The 26394-nt window shown below is 40.6% G+C and overlaps 1 protein-coding gene across 1 annotated transcript in view; it reads left to right on the top strand.

The window, feature by feature from the left end:
• Positions 1 to 26394, top strand: part of DUS2 (dihydrouridine synthase 2) — a 55266-nt gene that overhangs the window by 7935 nt on the left and 20937 nt on the right. Inside the window, exons 3-8 of the mRNA XM_074968588.1 lie at positions 8015 to 8060; positions 13511 to 13602; positions 15045 to 15088; positions 16142 to 16206; positions 21884 to 21927; positions 25140 to 25205. Of these exons, the coding sequence (XP_074824689.1) occupies positions 8015 to 8060; positions 13511 to 13602; positions 15045 to 15088; positions 16142 to 16206; positions 21884 to 21927; positions 25140 to 25205 (357 nt within the window). The remainder of the gene's footprint in view (positions 1 to 8014; positions 8061 to 13510; positions 13603 to 15044; positions 15089 to 16141; positions 16207 to 21883; positions 21928 to 25139; positions 25206 to 26394) is intronic.

Here is a 26394-nt window from a genome sequence, read left to right as displayed (position 1 = left end):
CGCGCGCATTATCCGGCAGGATATGCAGAACCATAACCTGCAAGAAAAGTGAAACCAGGCGAGGAGGAAGCGACTGCAGCGCAGTGAGGAGAGTGATGAGGACATGGAGATAGACTTCTCACACAGTACGGGCCCCTGCAATGTGTACATCATGGTGTCAGTTGGGCAGGTTCATGATGTGGAACGCTGATTCTGGGCCTGGGAAACAAGCACAGACTGGTGAGACCTCATAGTGTTGCGGGTCTGGGACGATTCCCAGTGGCTGCGAAACTTTCGCGTGCGTGAGGGCACTTTCATGGAACTTTTGTGACTTGCTTTCCCTCGCCCTGAAGCACAAGAATACCAAGATGAGAGCAGCCCTCGCAGTTGAGAAGCGAGTGGCGATAGCCCTCTGGAAGCTTGCAACGCCAGACAGCTACGGGTCAGTCGGGCATCAATTTGGAGTGAGCAAATCTACTGTGGGGGCTGCTGTGATGCAAGTAGCCAACGCTATCACAGAACTGCTGATATCAAGGGTAGTGACTCTGGGAAATGTGCAGGTCATAGTAGATGGCTTTGCTGCAATGGGATTCCCTAACTGTTGGGGCGATAGATGGAACCCGTATCCCTATCTTGGCACCGGAGCACCAAGGCAGCGAGTACATAAACCGCAAGGGGTACTTTTCAATGGTGCTGCAAGCACTGGTGGACCACAAGGGACGTTTCACCAACATCAACGTGGGATGGCTGGGAAAGGTACATGGCGCTCGCAACTTCAGGAACTCTGGTCTGTTTCAACAGCTGCAGCAAGGGACTTACTTTTCAGACCAGAAAATAACCGTTGGGGATGTTGAAATGCCTGTAGTTATCCTTGGGGATCCAGCCTACCCCTTAATGCCATGGCTTATAAAGCCATACACATGCACCCTGGACAGTAGTCAGAAGCTGTTCAGCTATAGGCTGAGCAAGTGCAGAACGGTGGTAGAATGTGCATTTGGGCATTGTGGGAGGACAGCATGAGGTCAGAGAACATTTCATCGTGAGTGCGTTTTTTTCGCCTTCTAATCTTCACTAGCCTCTGGGAAGGAGAAACATATGCAGCTGGTGGAGGGGGAAAAAAAAAAGGGAGAGTGGTAGTTAAAAAGACACATTTTATGGAACAGTGGGTACACTCTTTCATGGTAAACCTTGCTGTTAACATTACATAGCACATGTGCTTTCATTACAAGGTCGCATTTTTGCCTCGTATTGAGGGTATGCCAGGTTTGTTGTGAGAGATCACTCACGCAGGGCCAGGCAGCAGAATTCGGCTTGCAGGCAGCCATGGTAAGCCACAGTCTTTTGGCTTCTTTAACTTTCATAACATGTGGGAATGGCTTCAAACAGCAGCGCCTTCGTTTCCCATATGAAGTAGCCATTGGGTTGCCCACTAAAAATGTTTTGGCAATTTAAAAGGAGGGGCTGCGGTTTCCAGGTTCACGTGCAGCAGAAACCCAACTAACCCCCTCCCCCACCCCCCACACACCCAATTCTCTGGGATGATGGCTTCACCCCTCCCCCCCACCGTGTGTCTAACAGCAGGGAAGATTTCTGTTCAGCCACAGGCAAACAGCCCAGCAGGAACGGGCACCTCTGAATGTCTGCTTACTAAAACCACCCTATTTCAACCAGGTGACCATGAATGATATCACTCTCCTGAGGGTAACACAGAGAGATAAAGAAGGGATGTTGTTTGAATGCCAGCAAACACCGGGACCATACGCTGCAATGCTTTGTTCTGCAATGATTCCCGACTAGGTGCTACTGGCCTGGCATGATAAAGTGTCCTACCATGGAGGATGGAATAAGGCTGCCCTCCCCAGAAACCTTTTGCAAAGGCTTTGGGAGTACATCCAGGAGAGCTTTATGGAGATGTCCCTGGAGGATTTCTGCTCCATCCTCCATCCCCAGTAGCTGTACTGGCCGCGAATGCCAGGGCAAATTAATCATTAAACACACTTGCTTTTAAAGCATGTATCATATTTACAAAGGTACACTCACCAGAGGTCCCTTCTCTGCCTTCAGGGTCCGGGAGCCCGCCTTGGGTGGGTTCGGGGGGGGGGGGGGTACTAGGTCCAGGTCCAGGGTGATAAACAGATCCTGGCTGTTGGGGAAACCAGTTTCTCCGCTTCCTTGCTGTGAGCTATCTACAACCTCCTCCTCATTATCATCTTTCTCGCCCCCGAAACCTGCTTCCATGTTGCCTCCCACTCCTGGGACGGAGTCAAAGCACAGGGTTGGGGTAGTGGTGAATGGCATGCAGCTCATCATAGAATCACGGCATGTCTGGGGCTCTGAACCGGAACGGCCGTTTGCCTCTCTGGTTTTTTGGTGGGCTTGCCTGAGCTCCTTAATTTTCATGCGGCACTGCTGCAGGTCCCTGTTATAGCCTCTGTCCTTCATGCCATTGGAGATTTTTTTCAAATATTTTGCATTTCGTCTTTTTGAGCGGAGTTCTGCCAGCACAGATTTGTCTCCCCGTACATCGATCAGATCCCATACCTCCCGTTTGGTCCATGCTGGAGCTCTTTGGCAATTCTGAGACTGCATGGTCTCCTGTGATGATGAGCTCTGCATGGTGACCTGTGCAGGTGAGCTCGCCACACTGGCCAAACAGGAAATGAGATTCAGAAGTTCGCAGGCCTTTTCCTGTCTACCTGGCCAGTGCATCTGAGTTGAGAGTGCTGTCCAGAGCGGTCACAACTGAGTACCCTGGGATAGCTCCCGGAGGCTAATACCGTCGAATTTTGTCCACAGTACCCCAAATTCGACCCGGCAAGGCCGATTTAAGCGCTAATCCCCTCGTCGGGGGTGGAGTAAAAAAATCGATTTTAAGAGCCCTTTAAGTTGAAAAAATGGGCTTCGTCGTGTGGATGGGTGCAGGGTTAAATTGAGATAATGCTGCTAAATTCGACCTAAACTCATAGTGTAGACCAGACCTCAGATATCTAATAAATACCTATCACTTCTAATTACTGATCATTCTTATACTTCTATAATCCTACAATTGAAATCTATGTAGCATGCAATGATTACCTATGATATAGCATATGAGTTAATTATAAAATCACACAACACTCAATAAATGAATGATAAAATGGACCGATTGGCTACACATGCACTCCCTTAATTAAAAAAATAACATTAAGAGGAAATAGATGACTCAAGATATTGGTAGATATAGAGCCTTTCATTATGTTGCCATTTGAATCCAGCACAGGTTGGTCATGAAAGTTTATTTGATCGCTGTTTGGGAGCCTCAATGAAAGGAACATGGTGGTTTAATTTTAGTTGCAAATGGAAAATTGTCTATGAACAAAAGCCATCACCAGAACTACCTCAAATTTTCACACTTGTTAGCATTCTTGGAGGAGAGGCAAAGGATTGAAGTGGGCTAGCATTATGGGGTTTGTCTATAGTACTTCTGGGAGTGAGCCTTCCAGGCAGAGTAGAGAGACTTGCGCTATCTTGTCTTGAGTAGCAGTTTCCAACCCCTGTCTCTGAACGCTCTCAGAAATTACCAGGTAAGCTGGCCCCAAAGAGAGAGTGTACACACAGCTTGACTGGTACAACTCAGGATCTGGTCCTTAACATTGCAACACTGAAATATATTTATAGTAAAACTTTAAAAGATAGTGAATAAGGCTGATAAGTAGAAATAGAAATGGCTACATATATAAAACAAAACGTAAAATGAAATCTTAGGTCTACACTTAGTAGTAGTTTCAGTTCCTGTCTAATGAAGTCGATTTTCTCCCAAGGATTCAGTCTTTGACAGAGTTTCTGGTTTTCAGTCAAAACAAGGATCTGAACTTTCATGAGCACCCACCCCCACCCTTCAAGGAATTTCCTCTGTGAATTGATAACAAAAATTTTGCACTTATTGCTCAGTTATAGTTCAGTAAACCTTTTGAAATGCTCTCTGGTTTTAATCTACTCTTCTTGATAATTTCACATCCCCTTGTGGGTTGCATATACACATGGGGCTTTCATTGTATTGAATAATGCTTAGTTTACATCTGAAACAGAGAGAGGTGACTAAACATGCTTTTTCAGGCAAAGAACTTGTTTATGAACTCTGCCATGTTACAGATTTTAAAACGTATCTTCAGTGTGTAAGTGTAACTCCTTATATAGTGTCTATACATTCATTTCACAATGATTAATTAAAGAAGGGTATATCATTTGATAGCTTACATTTGATACCTTGCAAGATGCTGTTGATTACTCCTCAGGGAACTCTGTGCCAAAAAAAATTATGCACAGAATATTTTAAAATTCTGCAAAATGCTGCAAATTTTATTTGTCAATAAATAAATGTGGCTCCAGCATGGCAGTGGGGAGCACAGGCCACTGGCTGCACTGAGGTGGGAGATCACCCTGAAGTTCCTACCTCCATCAGTACAGAGACTCAGCAGTGAGGCTTCACCTGACCCTGAAACAATGCAAGGGCTGGGCCTGCCCCAGAAATATCCTGGGGCCCTGTCCCTCTGTGCCAGGTGTGGTTGGGCAGGCTCAGCCCAGCAGGATCCAAGTGTGGGGGGGATCCAGGTGTGGGGTGAGAGGGTTCTGTGTGGGGCAATCTGGGTGTGGGTGGCTCAGTGGGAGATCAGGATGTACAGAGGCTTGTTGGGGTGTTCCAGGTACAGGGTCAATGGGATTCTGCAGGGGATCCAGGTGAAGGTGGTTGGGGCTCAGGAGCGTGGGGCTGGGTGTGGGGAGATGGGGCTTGGCAGGGGGGGACTGGGTGTGAGGGGGCTCAGTTACGGGGGTCTGGGTGCTGGGGGAGTGGGGCTTGGTGGAGTGGGGATCAGTGTGGTGGGGGTCTGGTTGTGAGGGGCTCCTTGGAGGGGTCCAGGTGTAGGAGGGTAGGGCTTGTCAGGGTGAGGGTTTGATGGGCCTGCTTAACAGAGGAGCCCCAGCTTCTGCCGAGGGGATGCCACCTGCCGGGCTCCAGCTTTCCCCAGCGATTCCCCTATCCCCTTTTCTTCTCCATCCCCCTCCCACATTCCAACCCCCCTTCCTTTCCCACTGCCTCTGCCCCCATCTCTTTACCCTCCCTTCCCTCATTTCCCCCACACCCCCAACCCAGCCCCACCGCGGGCACTCACTGTTGCACAGAATAGAAAACAGGAAGGCTCCCAGCACACCGAAATGGTGCATGACTGGCACTAGGACCCAGGAGGCAGTGTTCAGCTGCAGTCAGTGTGAGCTGAGACACAGCTTCCTTCAGCTGGGCAGCTCTGCGCTTGTGGAATGAGGGGGCGCAGTGGCATGTTAGCCCGTGCCTCGCCTCTGTTTGGAGGGGGGCAACCGCCCAAAAAAACTGCATCCATGGTTGCGCAGTCCCACAGAATCCCCCCCTCCGAGTATATTGATGGATAAATACTGCGAAAGCAGTATGTTAGGTGTAGTGAGCCTGTCTGGCCTGATAGAAGTTGCTTTTACAGAACAGTGAGCCCTTTGCCAATTGGCATTAAGAAGTTCTGACGATCACACACCCCCCTCCCCCTTACGATGAAGTAGCGTAGTCAGCCACCGGCTATTCTGTAGGCTTTGGGTCATAACCCTCTTGCCTGGACAAGTGTCTGCCACAGTATTTTTTTCTTCCCTTAATATGCACAATTTTCATGTCATATTCTTGGAAGGTTATGCGCCATTGTAGCATTTTGGAATAGGTATCTTTGGCTCGATACAGTTGCACCAACAGAGAATAGTCTCTTGAGGGTTGTGTCACTCACCCCTTATGATACCGTTCAGAGGTCTTGTCTACACAGGGACACTTGGGAAAGTTAATCCAAATTAATTAAAGGTGTGAATTTAAATTGGACTAGTTAAACCACATTAAACCCATGTGCAGATGCTCTTATGCAGAATTAAAGTGGACTTAATTTGATTTAGTGTATCATAGAATATCAGGGTTGGAAGGGACCTCAGGAGATTATCTAGTCCAACCCCCTGCTCAAAGCAGGACCAATCCCCAATTTTTGCCCCAGATCCCTAAATGGCCCCCTCAAGGATTGAGCTCACAAGCCTGGGTTTAGCAGGCCAATGCTCAAACCACTGAGCTATCCCTGCCCCCCTGGTTGTAATTCACTTTAGAAGTGAATGTAGTTCATTCTCCTGAATGTCCCTGTGTAGAGAAGACCAGAGAAGACAAATCATCCCCAGTTCATAGATGGGGAACTGAGACACAGATGACTTGCCCAAGGCCATGCTGAAAGTCTGGCAGAGTTAAAAGCTGAATGCAGGTTTGTGTCCCAGTCCAGGGGAAGCTGCTGAATCAGTTCATACTCTAGATGCTCTGCCCAAGCATACCCTTTTACTGGCAGCCCATGCCCATTTTCTGGATTGTACCTGCTGGCTTTGGGTTCCTTGGCAAAACAGTGTTGTGGATTGTCTGTGCTGCCAAAACACGCTTTTAGGCTTCCTGCGGTCTGGGGTCTTGAAGCTTTGGTTTCCAGCACAGAAGCCTGCAGAAAAGAACCTATATATTTTAATTCCCAGGCTGAGACACTTTTTATAGTTACAGCCTGCAGCTTTACCATCCAAATTAGAAGCCCTGAAAAACTGATTTTGTAGTAGAAATATTGGCAGACCCTTTGTGTTGATTGTGGAATGGCCATTGTAATAGCCTTCAAAATTATCACAGGATATGAAAATGTCTTTCTAGAAAAGAAAGGACCGATTACAATAGAGTGGGAACTTTAATCTGTAGATAACATATGCTCTCAGTTCATTATAATCTTCATACAATTTTGTCTTCCGTGTTCCTTAACCATTTGGCTTCCTTTTGTCTTCTAAAATAGGTTCCTTTTCTGTACGATATAGAGTCTGACCTTGACTAGATACACCTCTACCCCAATATAACGCGACCTGATATAACACGGGTTTGCATACAACGCGGTAAAGCAGGGCCCCCCACCCCACCCCTCCAGGGTCTGGGAGGCAGGAGTTGTGGTGGGGGCATTTTTGGGGGCCCCGCAGGCCCAGAGTGGCCTGGGGGATTAGCAGGGGGCTGGGAGCAGCCCGCTCCGCTTCCCTCGCCCCGGCCCCAGCTGTGTTGCTTGGGGGAGGGAGCTTGGGGGAAGGGATCCCCCCACACACACACTCACCAGCAGCGATGGAGGAGGAGCAGCCTGGCCCCAGCCCGCTCCACTCCGCCAGCTCCCAGCCACGGCGTCTGAGTGCCTGTCAGGGGGCGGGGGTGTGGATAGGGGTCGGGGCAGTCGGAACAGGGAGCAGAGGGGTAGGGTACGGGATGGGGTCCTGGGGGTGATTAGGGACGGGGGGGGTCTCTGGAGGAGGCGGTCAGGGGAGAAGGAGCAGGGGGGCCAAAGCAAGTTTGATATAACGCGGTTTCACATATAACGCGGTAAGATTTTTTTGGCTCCCGCGGACCGCGTTATATTGGGGTACAGGTGCAGTTTGAGCAAAGACAAAAAATCAAATTTATTGTTGCCTCGTTTAATGGCTGTTGGATAGTGAAGAAATGGAGAAAAGTTGTCAGTAAAATCTGATTCTTTCAGCATTTGAGAATATCTCCAGGAAACTGCAGAGTTTCTCCGATCTAGAGAGGTGGGTCCTGGGCTTCTCATCAAGGTAATGCTCCTGGACTTTGCTGATGAGAGGTTGCCCCCTTTTGTATCAGCCTCTGCATGATAGGATTAGTCTCCTGGCTATAGGTGTCTGGTCACTTTTTGCCCCAAGCTCTAGAATTACCATAGGATAGTTGATTAGATGGGTCACTGATCTAGTCTACTGTTATAACATTTCTGTACATATGGTTATGAAATCTAATTGTGGTCATAAACTGTTGTATTTTACAGTGTTTCTTTAATTTTCATTCATGTCCTCTTGTGCTGTTTCTCTAGAGCTGAACTAGAATATCTCTCATAAGAGGCAAATTAACCAATTTTACTTTGATAAACTTGCTAGTGTATTTTTATTTTGTTTTTTTAATTCACTTACATATATTTCTGATCTTTATTCTTAGGAGCTGATTGACATAAAGATGGTGCAGTGCAAAAGAGTTGTAAATGGCAAGTACAATATATTTTGATAAAAACTTTCAAGTACCATTTTTCTTCAGTAAATGATGAGAAATGCTCATTTACTTTGTTGATTTGGTAGCCAGAGACACTTAAGCAGTAGCTACAAGAGGTGTTAATATTCCCATTCCATTGAATAAAGTGTTAGAGGGACACATTTGGGTTAAAAATAAAATGGAAAAAAAAATAATTTCATTACTGTTATTCATAATTACTTACATTATTAAAACTAAAAGGTTAAGATATAATTTGTTTTTAGCAACTTGCACATAGTTGGTGAAATCTTTTAAAATGACTTCTTGCTTAAAGAATGAAATGAGTTTATATGTTCTCCAGCAACTGGGTCAGTTTGCTCAGCTTACAGAGGATTTTTTTTTTTTTTTGGTCAGGTTTTAGTTCTTTCTGTTATAACAGTAATAAAGTTTCCATAACTGAAATTTAGTTGATAATTTGTTTGGTGTCTCGTTATATAGAATAGAATCCAACTTGCTTTGCAATGGATGTATGCAGCTAACAGCACTGAAAGCATTTTTAGTAATGTTTACAGATAGAATTTGAAGACGAGGGCTGGTCGATTTTTTGAATGCAAAATGTTTTAATAAAAAAATCTCCTTTTTGTAATGGAAAATTAGCACCAAAAATGTGGGATTTTTTTCCCAAGTTTTCTGATTTTCAACTGAACTGGAAAAATAATTAGTCTTTTTTAATGTATTTTTTAAAGTTACCCCTATTCTCTCCTTTTTCCCCTTCCCCTTTTAGTGGCAAAATGGAAAAAAGGGTGGGGGGAAAAAAAAGGAAAAGAGTGGGGGGAGAGGAAAAAGGAAGAAAATTACAGTGGGGTTGTGAAATGGGGGTTAAAGGAAAAATTAAACTAAGAGAACAATGTTTGAAACTGAAAATTTTCAAAGAAAATATTGTTCCATTTCAAAACCTGCAAAATTAAAATGACTTACAAACTCTTGTAGAAAATATTGAAGTCCTTTTAAGTGTACTTCTACTTTTGACCAGCTTTATTGAGGAAACATTGGGAGCATTTATGTTGAATTATAGATTCAAATTAACGCATTTACAATTTTGTGCACTTTTACCATTTAAACTGAGGTGGTTTTAAGTGCACTCAATGCACTTATTTCCATTAAATGTATGCTGTGTTTTATCTTTATTCAAACTCATTGGTGCTGAATAAACTTCCTCCTTAATAATTTTATATTGGGAGAACTCCAGTGAGCTATATCACTTATATAGTTAGTCTTCTGATTAAGGATATAAGTATTAAAGCTGAAATACAATGGGCTTTGGGTTGTTGTTTTTTATGAGAAACCTAGAGACAATTATTAGAACAGACCTTGGAACACACAAACATTCATGTTCGCTGTTAGATATGCAGGCCTGCCTGTAAAGGCCTATACTTTAAGAATTTAGGTATATGTTTATTATTTAGCTAGTTATAGAGGTATAAAAGAAAGAATCAAGCCCCCTAACATTCACAAATAACTATACCAAGCAGTCTCTTCTTTAATGTGATAGCTCAGAGGGACACTCAAGGATAATAGTCTTTAACATAGAGCTATTCTCAGTGTAGGTCAGTTTTTTGAGCTCTTGCCTTGGCTATTTGGCTTGCCCCTCTCCCCATTCATAAGCTGAAAACCTACAGTTTCTATACTGTTTTAAGGTACATAATGGTGAATATCACAGTAATGGTGCTGTACAACCCAGAAAAGCACATGCTGAAATTTTTGACTATCATGTAAACATGTAGCAAACTGGGTCTTGATTTGTTTTGTTTTATAAATGTTTGTTTTAGTAAGTTAGTTGAAAAGAAAAGATAAGATGCACCTGAATTGTTTGAAGATGAAAGTGGGGTGACAAAGGTGTATGTCAATTTTTACGTTTCAGAATAGGCAACTAAAATAGTGGCTTCCGCTTTTGTACAGTGCCTAATGCAATAGGGTCCTGACTTGGTTGCCCTTAAGGTGCTACTGCTACATACATTTCAAATAATAAGTAGTGACTGCATGAAAAGAGTGAAGAACTGGACTAGAAACAAGGCAGAGCATACATATTAATGGACCGGATGGAACACATTCTGTATAGATTTATAGTTAATATAGTCCTGTTGGCTCTAATGAATTTTGCTGTGTAAATCATTACAAGATGACCCAGTTAATGTTAACAGTTTGAATGAGAAGGGCTTAACTGACCCTTCTGAAAGCAGATAAAATTTGAGTCTACAAGTATATGCTTTCAAGAAATGAGATTCATCCCAGTGTGAAGGATCCCCACAACGCTCTATACACCTCTTCTGCCCTTCAAAGTGGATCTTAAGAGATAAAGGGGGACTGGCACCTTCATCCTAAAGGTGTCAGGTGAAATTGGCAATTATGACTTCTAAGGAATTTGTATATGGTGTGGTGTATTAGTATACTTTGTCTAATATTATTCTTATTTTTGCTAAAAGACCACATTTGTTTTCCTTAGTTGCTGACACCAGATGTCAATCTATTTCATCTGTATTTATAATGATTTTTCATTAGGACGTTCTAGGTGGCATCTGTCAGCTAATCACATGAAAACTGCTGCTGCATAATAAAATTCTTTAATGTTCCAACTCAACCTTGGAGTCAGTTTGCTAATTTTTATATTAGAGAGTTATTGGCTAGAAAATTGTATTTTTTTCCCCCATCAAACTTACAGATTAATGGAATTAAAGCCAGAAAAGGCAGTTGTGATCCTCTAGTTTAATCTCCTATATAACACAGGCCGTAGAACTTCCCCAAAATAACACGACCATTGGGTCGTGTTATACCTTTCTCTGCTAGATTGAAGAGCACATTATTAAATGTTTGTTCCTCTTGTATAAACTTCAACCAAGTGACCCCTTAATATTCTCTCTGTTAAACTCTAGGTTGAGCTCCTTTAGTCTCACTATAAAGCATGTTTTGTAATCCTTTAATCATTCTCGTGGCTCCTCTCTAAACCCTCTTCCATTTATTCACATCCTTGTTGAATTGTGAACACCAGAACTGGACACAGTATTCCAGCAGCGGTCACACTAGTGCCTAACACTGAGGTAAAATAACCTCTACTCCTACTTGAGATTCCACCATTTATGCAGTCACAGCTTTCACTTTGAACACTTGGAGTTATGGTTTTTCAGCCTTTTATCCTTCTGCTAACCCACACTGAATCACTTTTTCTGTTCTGTGATCCCATATTTACTACTTGCAGCCAGTCCTCAGTTGCACCTCAGAATCCTTTGTGCCATTTTCCATGAGAACCAGTATAGTGTGTTATGGGTGCATTTGGCACCTGAGGACTGCTTTCAAGTGGTTAAGGAAAACTGGATGAGGAGAGCCATTTGCTTGTGGCCACGTTTTTAGAACCTTTCACCTAGATTAATGAACATAGGCCAAATTGAGCCTTGGCATAAGTGGGTGCTATTCCCATTGAAACCAAAATGGAACTGCTCCTACTTAAACCATGGTTTAATTTGGCCCCATGATGGGAGTAGAGAAGGGGACGTTTGAGGTATTTGATCCACCCCACTTTAATATAGGAATATCAGCAGTTTTGAAAAGGTAAAATTAGTTACTGTATTTTGATATATAATAATCTATAAAAATATTCAGTCTGAACGAGTAGAAAAATAAATCATTGAAGTCAATGTTACTTACAGCATCTCAGTGGCTTGTCTGTTTTCGTGTTGATCATGGAGTTAAATTCAATTGTTTTATACTCAAATGAATTCACTGTATTAAATTCAAGGCTTCATAACACATGTGCAATTCTCGTTAAGACCTTTTATCAAGAAAATTTTAGAATCTGGTAATTTCTGTAGACTAATACAAGTCACTGTTTTGCTGTACCATACCTCTCTTCACAAATGTTTTAGAATACTGCCGTAATCCTTTTGGATTTAGCACATGGATTTTGCAGTAGTAATCACAGCTGCAGTCCTTCCCAGAGGACCTGGCAGTGTTTTGGGGAGAGGAAGAATGCTGTGTATGCTTTCAGTAAATTACACAAATTGGAGATGCCATCAGGTTAGCTTGGGCTCAGAATGTTTTCTAAAAACAAGATTGAAAAAAATTCAATTTTTTTCAATTGGATTCAAGTCGTTTTAATTCTAGTATAGGGTAACGGTAGGAGATGTCTGGAGTCCAGCATTCTCCTGGGGTATCCATAAGCAACACTGCAGCGTTATGCCTGGTGATTGAGAACTGGAGCGTGAAAGTGACTAGTTCACGTGCATTGTGCAAGGTGAGAGAAATTAATGAATATTAAAGGTTCACATTTTAAAATACTTCTTGCTCTTATTAGAAATTGAAAGAAATTAAACCTATTAACCTAAATGTTAATGTTCCAAGTGTCTTTGACATAGCTTACAAAGGCAAATAATAAAACTAGTGACTGTTGTTTACCCCAGGAACTACACATCGTTACACAGGCTTTAATCCTTAAGCCTCTCCCTCTCCTTGGCATGGCCTGAAAATCAACAGACCTATTTTTTGTTTTATTTTTTCCAGAACATAGGCTAGATTTTAAAGCTGAGGCCGCCTCATAATGAAGGCTCTACCAGCAGCTTCTCCTCTAAATCAAGAGAGATCCAGTTCACGTTCTTGCGCTGATTGTGGGTGGATCAGTATGGCATGAGAGAGAGACATGGACAGTCCCTCAGGTAGTCAGATTGTAAGACATTTAGGGCTTTTAAAAACCAAATCAGTACCTTAAGCTGGACTAGGAAACTAGCCAGTGCAGAAGATAAGAGTCCATGTCAGTTCCTGTTGGTAAGCACAGCTACCAAATAGGCTGCCTCTGGTTCTGCATCAGCCCCCTGGTTGGCTTAAGGTGCATTGCAGAAGCTTATAGTTATGTTAGTAGCATTGACCAAGGAATTTTAAAAAATACATATTTCAACATAACATCGTCTTTAGAAAAGCTAGCCAAAGTGCATCACTAACAGACAGAGCAGAAGAACTGCTCTAGCCATTCAGGGAAATAACTCATTTATTTCTATGTTTGCTTTCATAAACAAGTTTTGTTAAAATTTCAGTAACATCAAGTTAATAGTTTAGACTCGTGAACTAGGACATTCAGCAGTAAGTCTTGCATTTCACGCCCTGATTCTAAAACCACTGTTTTTTCACAAATATCTGTGTGAGGGATGAAGCATTGGTTGTAACGCTTAATTGTCCGTTCTGTTAGTTTGTATGACAACCTAATGAACTTTTCAGTCTAGTTGATTTTGCATATATGACTCAACTCTGCATTGTTTCTTGATAAACTTTGATTCTGACAGTGAGGTGTACAGCTTTATTTGGTAGAATTTCATTTTATATGCACATTGTATATTTTTAATTGCTTCACCTGGCTTATTTTGTGATTATATTTAGCTATATTATTTTCTCCCATTTTTTGTCTCTCTATCCTATTTCACGTAGAGGTGCTTGAAACAGTGGACTTTGTAGCTCCGAACGAAAGAGTTGTTTTCAGAACCTGTGTGAGAGAGAGAGATTGTGTTGTCTTTCAAATGGTAAGACACCAAGAACAGTTACATTTCTGATATCAAACATGATTAATTTTACTGGCACTGTACTGTTTAGATATGTCTAAATGTAGCTCTGTGTCAGATGTTAAGCAGCTCCCAGATTTCTCAACCGGTGTTAATCTTTCTGGACTCTAATTTCACACTGAGTGCATTGCAAGATTTCTAAACTAATTGTATACAAGCATACACAGAATAGGTGACCAATGTGTATATTGTGGGCCACAGAAGTAGCTTATTTCTACACCATGTCATCTTAGCTATGTGTTCAAACATACTAGTACCAAAACTAAATTACAGTGAAATGTGATCTTACCATCATTTGTAATTTCATTAAATAGAACTCATAGCTAGACCTCATTTGTGTTTAGTAGTTTTAATAACATTTAACACTTTTTTATCAGCATTTTTTGTTTTTCTTGTTCATTCATTCAGTTAACTGGTTCATTTGCATGTGTCAATCCTGTAAATAACAGTGATGTTTAACATTTCACAATGCCATACAAGTCACAGAAGAAAGAAGGACATTGTTCCCGCCCCAGATAATACAAGTTTTAGACAACGCAAGCAAGGTTTGGTGGGCAAGGATTACAGAGCTACAGTCACACAGGTCTCAGTTTAGGCATATCTGTGTCATGGTGGTTCAGCTAAGATTTGCACATTTAGAAGAAAAAGGGACAATATTTATTGTGAATATAATGTTTTTATTAGATTAAAACAAATTCAGTTTTGACTTTTAAAATGCAGGACAACGTGTGTTATATAGTGGGCCCTGATCCTGCAAAGATTTAAGTACATTCTTAACTTCACACATTATGCTGGCTTCAGATTTGTCTTTAACTGACTAATTTTGCTACCGAGTAGTGGATCTCTGTCATATTATACATATACCCACTCTAAAAAGTGTATAAAATGTGTATATCTACACGAGGGGTGGCCAGCTGTGGCCCCAGAGCCACATGCAACTCTTCAGAAGTTAATATGTGGCTTCTTGTATAGGCACCGACTCCGGGGCTGGAGCTACAGATGCCAACTTTCCAATGTGCCAGGGGGTGCTCAGTGCTCAACCCCTGGCTCTGCCACAGGCCCTACCCCCATTCCACCCCTTCCTGCCCCCTCCCCTGAGCCTTGAGTGCCCTCGCTCCTCCCCCTCCTCCCCAGAGCCTCATGCACACCACGAAACAGCTGATTAGGAGTTGCGGGGAGGGAGGGAGAGGTGCTGATCGGCGGGTGGGTGGGAGGCACTGGGAGCGGGGTTGGGGAGCTGATGGGGGGCTGCTGACGTATTACAGTGGCTCTTTGGCAATGTACATTGGTAAATTCTGGCTCCATGTCAGGCTCAAGTTGGCCCACCCCGATCTACACAAAAGCATTTATTATAAAACAGAATCAAGTGAACAAATATTAATTATATCCTTTTTGCCCCACAGGGATCAGCAGATGCTGAGAGAGCCTTGGCTGTAGCCAAGCTTGTGTAAGTTCTCATAGAATCTTACCTGAAAATAATTTCTTTCCCCGTGGCTTGCTGGGGTGTAATTTAATTTGTAAAGACTAGTTTTCAGTTTTATCCAAATGCAGCTAGCATTTGAAACCAGGCATTGATGCAGTTTGATGTATTTTTTTTATTTGTATTATTATTATTAGTAGTGGTAGGTAGTTAGTTAAGTCTTTCAAGGGGAAATTAATATTTTTAGAGGTCAGAAGTAAGGTATGAGAGTCCTGTGTGATTAGCAGAGCTACTAGGGTAAACAAAAGTTCCAGAGAGCGTTGAAGCAACTGCTCAGCAAGTTGCAGCAGATTTCACCATCCAGAAAGATCAGTGGGGGAACAGCATGAACAGGCTGTACTCCTGCACCCATTAGCAGTAATGATTTTTTTTCAAGGCAGTAGCTGCTCAAGCAATTACTTTTCATGCTAGTGACTGCTGTGCAACTTTGTAATAGGCATGCCAGGTCTCTGTCCTCAGCGTGTTTTTTTTCGTGGATGCTGCACACCTGCTGATAAAGCCCTATTGACCAATTTCTTGTGTTATTTGTGATTTTAAAGCTCTCAACCAGATGTATGTTAAATAGAAGAAAAACAATAGAAGTTTTGCTTCAGTGGTGAGGAATATAACTTTTAAACCCACATAAGATCACCTGAGAAATCGAGAAATTTTTCTTATTTATTTTTGAAAAATGATATAAAACAATATTTTGCAGGGTATGTGTTTGTAGGGAGAACATCCTAACTATGTTTGTTCCCTAAGACTCAGTAAGAGTCTTTGAATTCTTCCATAAAGGCAAATGAAATTCTTATATACGTATTGAAATGGTTTTGGAGACCACTGTATAAATATACACAAAATTTAAACTAGTGAGGAGATAAAAGAAAAGATTCAGAGGTTTGAAAAAAATCTCCAAACTTCAAATTCTCATTTAAACCTCTTGGGGATGGAAAACTCACTCAAGCAGGCTCTCTGGCAAGATGCTTTTTTCCTTTTCTAGTCTGAAATATTTGTGGGGATTTTTTGTTCTTTTCTTTTCAGAGAGAATGATGTAGCTGGGATTGATATCAACATGGGCTGTCCAAAAGAATATTCTACTAAGGCAGGTTGATTTTAATCCCTTTAAATATTCTCTTTTCCTGCTTACAGGCACAGGATGCAACACATGTTCTGCTTTTCTGGTTCTGGCAAGTTATTTGATTTTCTCTGTTTTGAATGTTCAATTATTTATAGTTGCAATGAGTCATTCTATTCTTGGCTGCAACTGTGATCTCTTAACATTCAAAAATAAGGGCAACTGTATTTGTCCAGACCATTAGAAGCATCAGGCCAGCCATTTTATTGTTGCTCCCTTTTCCCTGATTTGTTAGTCAAAATTTGGGGCCTTGCAGGCTATTTTAAATTAGCAGGAGAATGAAGTTCAGGTATTTCTTAGGTGCAATCCTGCTTTTTTACAAAAAATGTGCATGCAGTCATCTTTCCCTGAACACAGTAGGAACAAAGAGGAGGCAGTTTCCTTGAACAGAATTTCAAGTCTCTTTCCAACCAGTATTCTGCTCAAAAAGAATCTCTCTCTCGGCTTTCTCCTAGGGCCATGTTAAAAGTGCTTCTCTCGCTGTCTGCTGGCTTACCTGCTGTTGTGCCCCTACCCTCCTCCACTGCAATTCAATCAATCCCCCTGTTCCTATTATCACTAAACAAAAGGGAATTTCGTTGCTCCCTCGCTTAGGCTGAATGAAAGGCTGCCAGAATGCTCTCCAGCATGGCATCATAATTGGAAGGTTCTTTTCAGCTTAAACAATATTTCATCTTTAGGAATGCCACGGCTTCAGAAAGCTGCACACGGTGGCTGTTCATCAGGCCAACCTATTGACAGGAATAATTAGCTTGTTGCATGAACAGAGAAGCAGGGAAGCTTTGCTCCAAGTAGATATAATGCTTCTGGGGATAGGGGACAGAGGTGTTAAGTGACCCCTGATTTCAGTGCATATCAGTTCTCTATTGGAGGGTTACAAAACCCAAAATCTTAGCCTTCTGGTTATCGTTGTTGGCTAAAGAAATTTAGTTTGGTATTTCAACTTCCTTTAAGTGAAATATATTGGGATTTTGGATCATTTCTATTGTAGCAGGGTGATGCAAAAGACTCTGACTTACAGCATCCTTTAGCTAGATATCAGAATTAGCATTAACATTGACTGGTATTTTAATTGCTGTTACCACTGTCAGTTATAAAAGAAAAAACTAATATTTATTCCACTCTTAACATGAAAAAGGAACACCTCAAAATGCTTCATATAAAAATTATTTTATTAAATAAAGAGATAGCAAATAGAATTAATGCTCTCTTTCTCAGAACCAAAAATCTATTTTATTGAGGAGGAAAATTTCATGTTTATATTTACAGCTCATTAATATTAAACAAATACCAAATATTCATTAGTACCAAATGATGCTGATTAGTTAAATCACACAAATAATCTTTAACAATAAAATGATTGCTAAATAACCAGTTAACTGGAAATCAATGATATTTTAAAGACTGTAAAAGCACAACATTTGAATAGAATGATCATTTCATTAAAATATAATTCTTGATCAGTTCCTATTGTCCATATGACATTTTCACATGCTAATCTATTTATGGTTATTTATAACAGGGTAATATTTCTCCTGTGGAATTATATCAAGGACAGAAGTAACAAAAAAGTTAAATATAGATTATATATTTTGGCTCTGGAAATCAGATTTTGATACCTTTGAGCAGTTTGTAGCTGAATTGTGAACAGTATTCTTTCTGCTATAAAATTGCAAGTAAATGTGGATAATCATAATTTTTAGGATATACATGTTAGCATATTTCAGAACAAAATTGGTACGTCTCTTTAAAAGAGAAGAATAGATAAAATATTTTTTGTACACGATAGTGGTTTTCATTTTGAAACTATAATAAGAAATTTACCATCATCTTCAATTGTTGAATTAAATGAATATGTTGTAATCAGAGAGAATGTTTTAAGATTGATAGGTTACACAGACAGCTGGTAACAATGCCTATAGTCATGGTTTTCTAATGCTTTCTAATTGTAAGACTGTTTTCCGTTGGAAATTTCAGGTTGAAATGTTCTATGCTGGTCATCTGCCTCAACCAGAATATTTTTGGAAAGTTCCATCGAAAAAGATTCAGCTATTTCCAAGAACAAAGTTAGGAGGAAGTGTTTTGCTAATATTAAAAAAAAACAACCTACCAAAAAAAACCACCCCAAACCAACCCAATTTGTTGAGAAGCATTAGTTCCATGCTTGGAACAGGGACTTAAAATTTGGCAGCGGTCACCTTGGGATCCCCATGATCATTCACCCAAAATTGGCAAAGTTATAAACCTCCAAAAATCACCATTTGCACATGTTCAGTAGGGATTTGTTAGTAGCTGGCAACAAAATTTTCTGAACATTGCGTCTGCAGGGCCTGAGCAGTACTTTCCCTGCAATTGCTCTTCCTGGCTGCTGTGATCCCAGTCCCCAAGATCTGAAGGCATAGATGCTCTCTACTGTGTTCTGAATGCTTTCCTGCTGTTGCCCAAACAGGATGGAGAAGGAATCAGCCTTACTTAAATGCAGGTGAAATTGGAGCAGAAGGGGAAATGGGGATGAACAGGGCTGGAGAGACTATAAGTTCCAAAATACTCTCTTTCAGAATTGAGCCCAGAATTCCAAAGTGCCAACATTACTCTCTTGTTTAGCAGATAGCTGTGAAGCACGCTGGAAAAGTTCATAACTCCTGCCCTTCTAGTGGGTAGCCACATATAACAACCTACTATTAAGGTACCAGTTGCTCCAATAGCTCAAGTAATAGAGCTCTGTACTGTGAATCTAAAAGTCCCAACCCTGCTTATGATCTATGTGAGATGACTGATATGGTTCCACATGATGGAATTTGCTTTTTTCAATTTTCCTTTTTTAAAAACTGAATTTTTAAAGTTTGTAATTTCCTGTGGTACAAGAACATTTAGCCCACTCAAAAGTTAGGAAATTGCAAAGTTCAGGTTGCTTGTGCAACCTTAATTTGGATCCCTTGTTCGTGTGTTGTGGCAGTCTTTTAATTACATAATCTGTATTGGTCTATTCCATGGTAATTGTAAGATCCTTCTTTAAATATACAGGTGTCGTTTGAAGAGTATCAGCAAGATATTTTAATTTTGCTGGGGACTTATTTAGGTTTTGCATTATTTTCAGGTAATGGATATGTGGTTTCGGGTGATGGTATGTTGGAAGGGGAAGGTTGTTGTGGGGTCTGAATTCTTGTAGGTATAAAAAAATTTCAGTGTCATCAACTTAAGGTGAGATTTTAAACCAATTTAGTGAAACCAGCACAAAAGACTATATGAACATAGACAAATCTTGTGTGCTTTGGATATTTTGACCCCGATCCAGCAAAATACATAAGCATATTCTTAATTTAAGCATTTTGCAAGTTTGCTCCTATATTTTACTGACAGGACATGGTCTTGAAGGGAGGCTAGCATGGATGTTTAATGTTGCTTAACTGGTGATTTCCTTGATTTTTAGTGGTGGCATGCCCAGGAAACTTAACTTTTTAAAATGTAGGAATATATGTCACTGAATATAAAAGAATTCTGTAAATTATGACCTGCAATATTGACTACTACATTTTAAATAGAATTTTAGTTAAATCAACCTTACAAAACATAGTTTCCCACTTTCCTGAGGCAAATAAATTCCTTGATGGATGAGTATAATATTTTCCTCCTTGGCATAGTAAAGATGAGTGGCTCAGATTTAGATCGAGGCAGGTGAACTTTAATGACAGTTTTGTAAGCCTGAGTTTATGTAACTGGTTAGTTTTAATAAATATGTTGGGAATGAACAAATCAAAACACTACCCCTACACATGCAACATTAAAATAAGCCTAAATCTTCTAAGGTTAATTTGCATTAAATTAAATTTTTAACTTTTTGACATTTCTAAACCAGCTGAAGTATAAATAGAGCTCTTAACAGGCCATGTTGCTCCACTTTAATGTCAGGTGCACAAGCAGAAGAAAATGCAGAAATGTTGCAGCGATTGTCATAGCAAAGAGCTGAAGCTCACACAAAATGACTTATGACTTCATTCCAGAGAGAGAGAGCCTGGTTACAGTGTTAAAACACTATATTCTGCTGTCCTTAATGCTGTTGGCATAGTTAATAAACCTCCTGTGAGATGTAGCTTTCAGGCTTCATCTTGCAGAGACTGAAAAGACAAGGCATCTTCACAAGTAATAATTAAACATTGTCATTCTGTATAATTTATATTAGAATGTGGAGTATTTTACCATATGATTATTATAATGTTGGGATAAGTGAGTGTTAAGTCTGGACTCAACCTGCTGATCAGTGTTCATTTAGCTAGAGCCTCTAGCTACTCTAAAACTATAGAGTAACCAGTTCCTAGGGAAAGTTTCTTCTTAACCCCTTTTGGTCACTTGTTGGCTTATCCATTGAAGCATGAGAGTTTATAGCCCTTCTAAAAGTGTGTTTTATCTACTATAACTATGGATAGTCTCATCTGTATAAATGTCTAATCCTTTTGTTTGAATTCTGCTAAACTCTTGGCTTCGACAATACATTGTGACAGTGAGGTCCACCAATAAATTATGTATTCTCCAAACAAATACTTGCTTTTATTATTTTTAAACTTGTTGCATTTTAATTTCATTGACTGTTCCCTTGCTCTTGTATTGTGAGAGGGTAGATCAGAACCTCTCTATACCGTACATTATTTTGTGTGCCTTCCTTTTGTTCATCTTCTCCCTAAACTAAACAGTCCTAATCTTTTCTATGTCTCTGTTTTCATCACCAGTCTCTGACTATTGCCCAATCCTCCCACTCCCACCTCCGCCCATTCCTGCTGTGTTTTTGAAATAAGGTGGTATTTTCTCAGCACAGTATTTTGGGCCATGGTGCATCATTGAGTTATAAAACTGCATTATAATATTGTCAATGTTGTTTTCTTTTACTTAATATTTTCTTCTGTATCTTAACTAGAACTGGGTAGAAAACAGTGTTTCCCTGAAAAACTTGCATATCTTTCTAATCAGGATGAAAGGACAAAAATATTAAAAATTTTGCAGGAGGGAAATACTGAAAAAAATTATTTTCAGAAGATGCAAAAAGAAATTTTTTGGCATGTTCCCCGACAGCTTGTCACAGGGGACAGGCAAGACAGCAGGAAAACAACCGGAAACCTGCCTGGTTTCTGGAGGAAGTTTTGCCACAATCAGTGTGTTCCTGGTTTTGATTTCAATGAATCAGCTTTTTCCGACAGAAAAGTATTCCATCCAAAAATTTCCAAACTGATCTAATGTTAACACTTACAGCTAGCTGACTGGGTGTCTGTGTGTATATAGACAGGGTGATCGAGGAAGAACATCCAAATTAGAGGAGTGGAAAGTTATATTTTAAAAATATTAGTAGTTGTTTTGTGCTGCCACTTCCTTTTGTGTAGGTACGTCATATGGGAGACTGTATTGGGACCATTGGCATTTAGGGCTCATCAATCAATTGAATGGTGCTAGGGAGAACATATGAATGAAATTTATCACCTAATAGGAAGAAACAAAGCAATTCGCGCTTACATGAAAACATTTTTCTTGTATGGGAGGATTTAGTTTTGCTGTAGTTTCCCGTTGGGCAAGATGCTTCTTACAAAATGAAGAAAGTGTTGATTTTTTTGAATGTTTTCCAGTCTGTAATTTATTCTATTGCCATGTGTTTCCCCAGGGAGGTATGGGAGCAGCGCTGCTGTCTGATCCTGACAAAATTGAATGTGTAAGTATCCAGTTTGTTGGTTTTATTGTGCCTAGGAAAATATGGTGCTTATGTACAATAACTGAGTAATTCTTGAGCTGCTGGATTTATTGGAGTGAGAGAGAATTGTGTGAAAAGCAGATATGGGAGAGTAAGGGATGGAATAATGTCTAAAGTTTTGCAGGTTCAAATGAAATCTACTTAGATTATACTGCTGGTTTAGTTTCCTTTATAGCCACAGGAACAACAATATTGCTGCTGGCTGACTTTCAATTTTTAAACTTGCACCTTTTGGTGCTGTAGTTGGATTTTCTGTTTTTCTGGTCATTGACAACCTTTTATTTTTAGTTTAATTCTAGCACAAAGCACAGCAAACACTTAACAACAGCATGACACAGTCCCTGCCCCTGAGTAGCTTTACAATGTTTAGTTTTCAATGGCTTACACGTTGGGAGAGCTCTGCAAGAACTCTTTTATATAGCCTTAAGATTTGGCTCAATGAGGAGTAGTGGGAAAACTGAGTATATTCAAGTGAAAATATAACATTCCTTAAATGTCAGTCAGATTGCTTCTATATGATAGCAATCGACCTTAGCTGATGTGTTTAAACTATAGTTCCACATGCCAACAAAAAGTTACAAAATTACCTTTTGAGCAGTGACATTGAATGGCCTTGTTCGGCTCTCCATGTGGCTTTTGTCAGGTAAGGGTCTGGGCAGTGGACTCCTCTTTTCCTCTGCCTCAGGCAAAACGTTTAGAATGTAAATCACAGGAGTTCACACTGAGCATATGGTTTGGTATGAAGAAAGGGTGCTGTTGGGATCCCTCCTGAAAGTCAGAGTGTAGTTCCCTTCCATCCAGTAGTTAGTTAGGAGTGGGGTGACAGACAGGAAACAGGCGGTAGAGTAGGAGGGAGCTTTCTCAAGCAAGTGTATGGCTCCATTCAACGCAAGAGTTAGGGGAATTAAGTACACGGGGCTATCTCTTTCTCTTCCAGCAGTCAGAGGAAGCAGAGCAAGGGGACTGATCTGAAAGCACCTTAAGAAGGAGATCAGTATCCTTATCCCCATTTTGCAAACTGGGACACTGAGGCACAGAGTGGTGACGTGTCATGGCAGAGCTGGGACTAGTACAGAGATCTGAGTTCCAGTTCAGTGCTCTACCCACTAGGGGAATGTGGAAAAGACCGGAGTGGGAGAGGTTGCAGTAGGTAAGGCATGAGATGAAGTTTTACACTCATGGACTTTAAGGCCAGAAGGGACCATCATGATCATCTAGTTTGACCTCCTGCGCATTGCAGGCCACAGAACTCATCCCCACGCACTCCTGTAAGAGACCCATAACCTCTGGCTGAATTACTGAAGTCCTCAAATTATGATTTAAAGACATCAAGTGACAGAGAATCCACCAAAGGTTTTAACAGTAGTAATAGAGAGAATGTGGAGAGAAAACTGTCAGGATTTAGTGATTAGTACTTTTGTGTGTAAGGGAGGTGAGACCTCAGTCCAAAGTGTTTAATCTCACACAACCAAAAATGTGTTGCAGTCCTTATCTGGCCAATAATTTTGTCTCTGTCTGAGTCAGAGCACTCTTCTTGACAGAGAAGATGCAAATTTATGCAAGCAAGCTTCATAGGCTGATAAAAATGTTGTCTATTTACTGAAGGGCAGATGGGTTGATAGCTTCTAAAGTGTGTTGCAAGAAGTTCTTCTACTTTTATTGCTATTGGGTGTCTTCAGTTTAGACACACAGGTTACCTTTTAATGTGTAGTGTAAAAACATTTTTCTCATGTCGGGTGACTGAAGGGATGACTTAGTAGCAGCTTGCCATTGCCATTTAAAATTATAACCTTTGCACCTGTTATCCTCAGTATATGCAATCGATAGTTCTTACCAGGTATTTGAATTAAATCTGTTCCTCAATATTTGACCTTGATCCAAAGGCTGGCCTAGATAGCTCCCACCCTGTTGTTATGGAGGTTTGACCTAAGGACAATGGACTTCAAAAAAAGCAGACTTGAACAAACCCAGGGAGCTGGTGGGTAAAGTCCCATGAGAAGAAAATTAAAGGGAAAAAGGAGTTCAGGAGAGCTGGCAGTTTCTCAAGGAGACGATATTAGAGGCACAGCTGCAAACTATCCCAATGCAATAGATAGGAAGAACAGTAAAGGCCAATATGGCTCCATAAGTAGTGCTTTAATGACCTGAAAATTAGAAAGGAATTCTACAAAAAGTACAAAAGAATAGCACAAGCATGTTGTGGAAAAAATCAAAGGCTAAGGCACAAAGTGTGTTACACCTCGTAAGGGACATAAAAGGCAATAAGATGAGACTTTTAAAAATACGTTAGGAGTAAAAGAGAGACGAACAAAAGAATAGGTTTTCTACTTACTGGGAAGGAGAGCTAATAATTGATGATATCACGAAGGCTGAAGTTTTTAATGCCTCTTTTGCTTCAGTCTTCACTAGAAGGATTAATGGTGACCAGATACTAATATTAAAAAGGGGCAAGGAACTCAAGCCAAAATAAGGAAAGAACAGGATAAAGAATATTTAGGTAAGTTAGATGTATTCAAGTTAGCAGGGCTTGATGAAATTCATCCTAGAGTACTTAAGGAACTAGCTGAAGCAATCTCGGAACTGTTAGCTTTTACTTTTGAGAACTCATGGAGGATGAGTGAAGTTCCAGAAGACTGAAGAAGGGCAAACATAGTACCTATCTTTTAAAAGAGGGACAAAGAGGACCCGAGGAATTACTGACCAGTCAGCCTAACTTTGATACCTGGAACGATACCAGGACAAATTATTAAACAATGAATTTGTAAGCATCTAGAGGATAATACAATTATTAGGAATAGCCAGCATGGATTTTTCAAGAGCAAATCATGCCAAACCAACCTAATTTCCTTCTTTGGCGGGGTTACTGGTCTAGTGAATAAGTGCAAGTAGTAAATGTGATATATTTTGTTTTTAGTAAGGCTTTTGAAAAAGTCCCACATGACATTCTCAAAAGCAAACTAGGGAAATGTGGTCTAGATGAAATTACTATAAGATGGGTGCACAACTGGCATATAAACTTTAACTAAATAAATGTATTGTAAAAAGCAACATTCCATTTTGGGAACCTTTATATATTTTTCTTTCGAGAAGTGTTCAAATGTCTTTATATGTTCAACAGAGCAAGATTTACTCATGTTGCTTCTGTAATAGTATTTATCCCCTCCTTTGTTTAGATTCTGAGTACCTTGGTTAAAGGAATTTGTAAACCAGTGACCTGCAAAATCCGAATCTTGCCTTCGGTAAGAATCTGTTTTATAATGCTTTGTTCCAGTTAATGTTAACCCTTGGAGCCAGATTAGAATACCATAGACATTACAATGAAATTTTAACTGATTTTACCCCAGGGGATTAAGAGATACAGAAACATGTACTTTTATTCTGAAATAAGAGTGTCCACACATTGACACAATAGGACAATTCCACTGGTAGATAAGCCCAACGTAACTGACAGTGAATTTCTTAGAGAGGCAAGATGGTTGCAGTAATATCTTTTATTGGACCAACTTCAGTTGGTGAGATACAAGCTATCAACCTTACACAGAGCTGCTCTTTAGGTCTAGGTAATGTACTCAATGTCACAGTAAATACAAGGTGGAACAGATTGTTTAGCATAAGTAGTTAACACATATTTCAAGGGACCATTCATGGTGAAGAATTTTGCTGACTCAGCCTTAAAGAATTTTTTCACAATAATGAAGATGCCACAATTACCACATCCCCACCGACAGTCATAAGAAAAAAAAAATCACCTGACTGGACACCCCACAGCGGACCACCACACTCTTACTCATTACATTGATTGCTTCCGGAAAAAAATTGACAAGGATATCCTTAACATACATCACATCCGTCACAATCTTTCCACTGCTGAGAGGACAGCTGTACAGTCTCTGAAACTCAACCACCAGATAGTGATTAAACCAGCAGACAAAAGGTTCACCATCATAGTCCTCCATTGTGATGCGTTCTTTAGCAAGGCCAACCAGCAACTGTCTGACTCTCCACCTACTATCAAGAACTCAAAGTAGACCCCACACCACAGTTTACCCAGGAATTTAAGGATGTCATCAAATCCTTCCTCAAACAATTCCGAGAGAAACTCTACAACCTCATCCCCATGATCCCAACTCAGGGGATCCTCTGTTTTTCCCAAGATGCACAAACAAGGAAACCCAGAGAGATCCATCTCATCTGGCCCTGACACTCTTACTAAAGAAATATTGAGACTCATAGAAACCATCCTCAAACCACTCACCACACAAAGTGCCGGCTTCCTCCAAGATACTACTGACTTTCTCCACAAACTCCACAGCATTAACAATCTCACTCAGAACACTGTCCTTGATGATGCAGTTGGTTAGAATTTACTTTTTAGTCACTAATTTCTTTTGTGTAGAATAGAGTTTTTAAGCTCCAATAGTCAATTTG

Source organism: Natator depressus, chromosome 12, assembly GCF_965152275.1.
Source record: "Natator depressus isolate rNatDep1 chromosome 12, rNatDep2.hap1, whole genome shotgun sequence".
NCBI classification, from domain to species: Eukaryota; Metazoa; Chordata; order Testudines; family Cheloniidae; genus Natator; species Natator depressus.
The sequence above is the reverse complement of the archived record's forward strand: the minus strand, read 5'-3'. Positions and strand labels throughout refer to the sequence as shown.